The following is a 6,000-nucleotide window of genomic DNA, read 5'->3' as shown; positions in this document are numbered from 1 at the left end:
CTCTTGTCCTAATCAAAGTTTTATCAATGAATACATGAGGGAAAAAAAAACACCCAATGAAACAAGCTTTTGCAGTTGCCTTAAAAATAGTACCAAAAACCACCATATCTACCAGCAACTATCATACGGTATGTACCCAAACCGACCGTCCCCCCCCCCAAAAAAAAAAAAGGAAAAACGACTTTGCAAGATCAAACAACGAGGAAACAATTACCATTTTACCCTTGTGAACAGAACATATTACACATTTATTATATCTTCAATGCAAGACTTCTTTCCCATCTTACAGGATGATAAGGTATGGAAGTTGCTATCTTTTTCCCTTGTAGCATTGGCAAATCGTGATCATACGGTACCTTTTCACGCCACACAAACTCGTTTTCATGCTCGTATTTCCTTAACAAATCAGTCATAATATCAACATCTTGCTTAATAACCGCTCGCCACGATTCCATCCCTCTTATATTCACCTCTACTTTACTTAACGCAAGTTTAACGAGTCCAATCGCGGTTCCAATTTGCCCCTCGGTTTTTATCGCTTGTGCCATGTATTTGTAACTTCTTAACTCATGCACTACTTTACAACACGAAATGTAATCCTGCGCAGACAACCGAATTAACGACAACATTATATAAACGGGACCCACAAAAAATTCATTTATACCATCAAGACCGATGACATGTCTTTGCATTCTTTAACTGCGGTTGAATAAAAACTCATTGCCTCGTCAAATAACTGAATGACACCGAAATGCAGCTTTGACAAAAGCCCATCCGCAGTTTGTTTCTCTTCAGCCTTCATTATGGTTACTATCTGCATATTATTAATTTACAAGAAAAAAAAGATTATAAAAATGATTGCTTTTTTAAAACAAGAGAAAATGGGAATAATAAGGTTAAACTTAGGGGTGGCAATCTTGACCCAAACCATTTCAAATGGGTCAATTTGGGGTGCTTCAAAAATTAAATGGGTTGGTTTGGGTCAGAGATTTTAATTAAATGGGTTAAAATGGGTCATTTGAAATTTCATCTTGTTATTTTCGGGTCAAAAGGGGTCGACATATTCAAAGAAATGGGTCGATGTGGGTTAGTGTCCTAAGGAAATGTGGCAGGTTTCAGATCGGAACGGGTTTCCGCACGATACAGGTTTCGGTGGAACGGGTTCGGTTCAGGTTTCAAACCAACACGAGTTTTCACACAGGACGGGTTGGGTTTTGGTTTCTTTTTGGTCGATTCCGGATTCGTTTTTAGTTTTTTGTTTCGTTTTTGTCCTTTTTTTAGTTTTGTTTTGATCGATTTTTTTTACTTCGATTGATTTGGTTCGGTTTTGGCTTTTGGTTTCATTTCAGCCGATTTTTCGGTTTCGGTTCGATTTCTCAGTTTTTTTTTTTTTTTTTATGAAACGAGGACAACGGAGGAAACATTTTAGTTCTTTTACTTTTTTTGTTTTTGATTTATATTTTGAGTTATGATTTTTTTATTATTATTTTTCAATATTTTTTTGAGGGGTTGTTGATCTTAATAGAAAACCCCTTAGAGAAAAATTCAAAAAAAATCATAACTCAAAATATAAATAAAAAACAAAAAATTTAAAAATACTAAAATGTTTCCGTCGCTATTCTCGTAAAAGAAAAAAAAAACTTGAAACCCGTTCTGACTCGTTCCAACCCTAACCTATTCTGACCCAAACCAAAACAACCAATATTTTAGTTGACCCATTCTGACCAAACTCGTTTCGACCCATGACCCGTTCGACCCAACCCAACCCATTTGCCACCTCTTACTTAAACTTAAAACCTGACCTGAGCCTCAGCCAAGCAAATTAAGTTCATAATTGAAGAAACTGTTGCCGTTGCTTCCGGTGGGCCCTCGGGAGTGAGTGAATCTTGTAACGAGGATAGAACCTCGTGAGCTAGGTAATGATAAACCCCTGCGGCTTTTCTAAATAGGGTCGCAGATTGGACTAAATCTGTAATAAATTGTACAAAAGTGTACAATATAATTCATCAATAACCATATAAGGAATAAAATTTTGGTTTGATTATTGTTTTGGGTAAAAAACTATATTTGCAATCACAAAAAGCACCAACAAGTTAACTGTCATGTCATACATTGACCTAGGGACGTAAGCTACTTGAGAACGGCTCGCTAAAAGCTCGAATCAAGCCGAGCTCAAACGAGCACAAGCCCGAGCTCGAGCCTAAAAATAAGAATGATAAACAAGCCTGAGAACTTCAATGATCAAGCTCAAGTAGGCTCGCAAGCTGAAACAAGTTTACTATTTTTCATTTTTAATTAATATATCAAATATATATTATACGATAACAATTACTACATATAGATTTATAATAAAAAATATTAACTAAATGATATATATGTTATATAGAAAAACTATAATTATAAATTTATATAAATATAACTATAAAGGTATAAAAACTAATTAATAATTAATAAAAGAGCCGAGCTCAAGGTTGAAAACTACTCACGAGCCAAGATCGAGCTTTAAAAATTGAACACAAAACGAGCCAAGCTTTAGCTTTAGAAATAGGGCTCAAAATGAGCTAAACTCGGGCTCTCGCAAGTTAAACGAGCCGAGCCCGAGCTCCCGAAAGTTAGGCGAGCCAAGCTCGAGCTCTCGAGAGTTAAATGAGCCAGGCTCAACCTCTTGAAAGTCACATGAGCCGAGCTCGAGCCCTCAAAAGTTAAACGAGCCAAACTCAAGCTCTTGAAAGTTAAACGAGCCAAACTCAAGCTCCCATAAGCAAGCCCGAGTTCTCGTAACTTCGTAAGTTAAACGAGCTAAGCTCGGATTCGACTCACTTGGCTCGTTTACACCCTGAATGCTGAGGACAAACAACTCAAGATAATCTTACATCAAAATTATGAGAATTGGTTGTGTGACAACTGACAAAACAAAGAAATGTTACCGAATACAGAGATCACATCAAAGTGGTTACCTTTTTTATTTATTATGTAATTTACCATACAAAAAAACTATTATATAAATCTTTTTTAAAATCACTTTCTACCTGTGTCTAGAACTTGAGAAGCCCATTCGCGAAGCTGTGCACCATAAAAGAACAAAACGACTCCAAGCTCGAACCGCAAACTATCAATCTGATAGAACCGAGGACCCAAAAGGTTGAAGAAAGGTGCATTGCTAAGAGGGCTAGTCCACCTTATTTGAAGATTTGAAGTCCAACTCATCACACGCGGATTATCACCGATCAAATCAGCATGTTGAACCAAGTTCTCTAGTAATGGCAAATACAGTTCTAGCTTTTGGATATCCTGAAATGTAACAACAAGATTGATCAAAATGATTGCTAAGTGTATTATTATTATATTAAGACAGAAATACAAATTTTGTCCTTTAAACATAGCTGATTTATGGATCAGGTCCTTTAAAAAGTTTTCTTTCAGGCGGTGTCTTTCATATGACAACTTTTCTTGCTTTTCGTCATTTACACTAACGAACGTTAAGTTTTTCTGTTAAATCACCTCATGTACAGTGCACACGAGGGCATTTTAGTTTTTTTACCCCTATTACATTATTTATGATTAAAAATAAACAGATATACTATAAGGGTAAAAAGACTAAAATGCCCTCATATGCTCTGCACATGAGGTGATTTAACAGAAAAACTTAACGTTCGTTAGTGTAAAGAATGAAAAGCAAAGAAAGTTGCCATATAAAGGACACCGCCTGAAAGTAAACTTTTTAAAGGACCTGATCTATAAATCAACTATGTTTAAAGGACAAAATTTGTATTTCTGTCTTATATTAATATGAACCGAAAACATGTTACCTGTTCACATTGAGAAGTCAATCCACCGGACATTTCTCTAGCAATTGCATCTGTAATGGAGTTGTTTTCGTTTATTAACTCAACGCTTACGCGCTTGGAGCTTAATTCTTTTAGTTGTTCAAGAGTGCCCGAATCTTGAGCACAGAATACATCTTCAAACACAATCTGTTCATGATGTTAGCAACAGATGAATACATCTTCAAACACAATCACTGAGTGAATAGAAGCATAATCAAAAAACACAATTTTCAAATTTATTTCATCGCCTAAATCGAGTGTGTAAACGAGCCAAGCCAAGCCCGAGCTCGGCTCTCTTTAGTTTAAGAGGGCTCGAGCTTGGCTCATGAGTAGTTTGTCAAGCTCAGGCTCAGCTCGTTTATTATATACTGAACTATGTTATTCAAATATTTTTATAATGACTTACGTATATATTTTATAATCATCATTTTATACATAATATAATACATATTATTAATTATTTTTATCACATGTTTCTAAATTCTATATGGTAACAAAGGTTAGGATACAATGTCTTCTTATCGTACAAAGCGTACAAAGGATTTTGGGCCATCAACTTCATTTGAAACAAACCCACGATCGCATAATTGTAAATACAGAACCTAGATTACATCATTACGCACATTAGTTGATTTTTCTCTAGTTCTTCCACCTTTATAAAATGTTGATAACTTTCTTATATGGCATTATTATTTAAAAAAAACTACACCATAAAATTTGAAGATCCTTTTGCAATACTTCAAAAAAAGTCGAGATCTTTTATTAAAAACTCAGAAGTGCTACGCGTATGAGTCTAGGGCTGTTCAAAAAGCTCGAGACTCGAAGCGCGGGCTCGTGGCTTGCTCGATAAAAGCTCGAATAAAACTTGCTATATAAATTTGATTTGAAACATCCTGAGCTGATTTGGATCATTTTTGTAACCGAGCCAAAATCGACCCAGGCTTGGCTCGAATCATGGCTCGGCTCGTTTAAAAGCTTATGTACACTTAGGCTCGCGAGCTGGCTCAAGCTCGTTTATTTAATGAGCCTCAATAAAACCCGGGCGCGAGCTTTTTTAAACTCGTCTCCGTTAGAGTTCTTAACGAGCCGATCTCGAGTAGCTCACGAGCTGACCAAAAGCCTAATCATTCGATACATTACGATAGATGACTAAAAAACCCTAATTTGGAGTAAATAACGGATGATCAAAGGGGTTATTATGTATAAAAATATTACCTTTTTGGTTCTGAGCTTTGAAGGATCTTTGAATTGCAGCATCGCCATTAACAACTGGAATGAATCAACGACTGTAGGGTTTTGAAATTGAATTATTAATAATTAATAATAATAAAAACAGGTGGATGGGTTTTAATGACGATATTGACCCCTAAAGTCTTGATCCTTGCATGCTAAGAATTTGGGGTTGATTGATGGTGACCGTAATGATCCATCCACACACTTCCATTTTAAAAGAGAAAGTTAACGGGGTTAGATGAAATTGTTTTAGTTTTATGTTTATCGGGTTACTGATTTGAATGTTTAGAGTTATCTGTTTGGATTATTGTTTCTTTGTTTGTAAGTTTACTCATTAGTTTGAAAGTTCCGAAGTTATAAGTTAAAAGTTTGAATTTTGAGTATGGGTTTTAGTCTATGGGTGTAAACGCTATGAGTTTGAGTTCGGCTAGGCTTGAGCTATGCTTGTTTTAACTTACGAGAGCTCGAGTTTTACTCGTGAAAAGGGAGAGGGGGGGGGGGGGGGGGGGACCTTGGGTTAAAGTCCCACTTGAAAAAAAAAATAGGGGGCTCAAGTTGGGACATGGGGTTCCTCTTGGAGTTGGAATATAGATGATCGGGTGGGTTAGTGGCTCATTAGTGATCTGAATTGGCAGTTAAAAAAAAATTAGTTTGAAAGTAAGGAAGTTATAAGTTAGAAGTTTGACTTTTGAGCATGTTCGGGTTTTTATCTAGAGGTGTAAACGAGCTGAGTTTGAGCTCGACTAGGCTCGAGCTCAACTCGTAAGTTGGTTTTTCAAGCTCGAGCTCGGCTCGTTTATTATTGATTAATTAACTTATATGCATTTTTAGTTATTTCTATATATTTTAAGAAAAGCCTTAAACGAATTTTAGCTCGACTTGGACTTGCGTAGCACCTTAAACGAGTCTAAGCTCGGCTTGAACTCCTCGACAAAAGCTC

At 36.2% G+C, this 6,000-nt stretch overlaps 1 protein-coding gene across 1 annotated transcript; it reads right to left on the bottom strand.

Moving 5' to 3' along the window:
* Positions 1-200: 200 nt before the first annotated feature.
* On the bottom strand, positions 201-5,131 carry LOC143577198 (uncharacterized). Its single transcript, XM_077061100.1, has 6 exons — positions 5,043-5,131; positions 3,810-3,974; positions 3,030-3,291; positions 1,803-1,969; positions 665-814; positions 201-599 (listed from the first exon to the last, which is right to left on the bottom strand). Exons 1-6 carry the CDS (start codon positions 5,088-5,090, stop codon positions 252-254), a joined length of 1,140 nt encoding a protein of 379 aa, XP_076917215.1. The 5' UTR covers positions 5,091-5,131; the 3' UTR covers positions 201-251.
* Between the last annotated feature and the right edge of the window lie 869 nt (positions 5,132-6,000).

The sequence above is a fragment of the Bidens hawaiensis genome, unplaced genomic scaffold (genome assembly GCF_021521415.1).
Source record: "Bidens hawaiensis isolate Kalapana, Puna unplaced genomic scaffold, B.hawaiensis_p1.1 tig00028489_1, whole genome shotgun sequence".
In the NCBI taxonomy this organism is placed as follows: domain Eukaryota; kingdom Viridiplantae; phylum Streptophyta; class Magnoliopsida; order Asterales; family Asteraceae; genus Bidens; species Bidens hawaiensis.
This window is presented reverse-complemented; position numbering and strand designations above follow the sequence as displayed.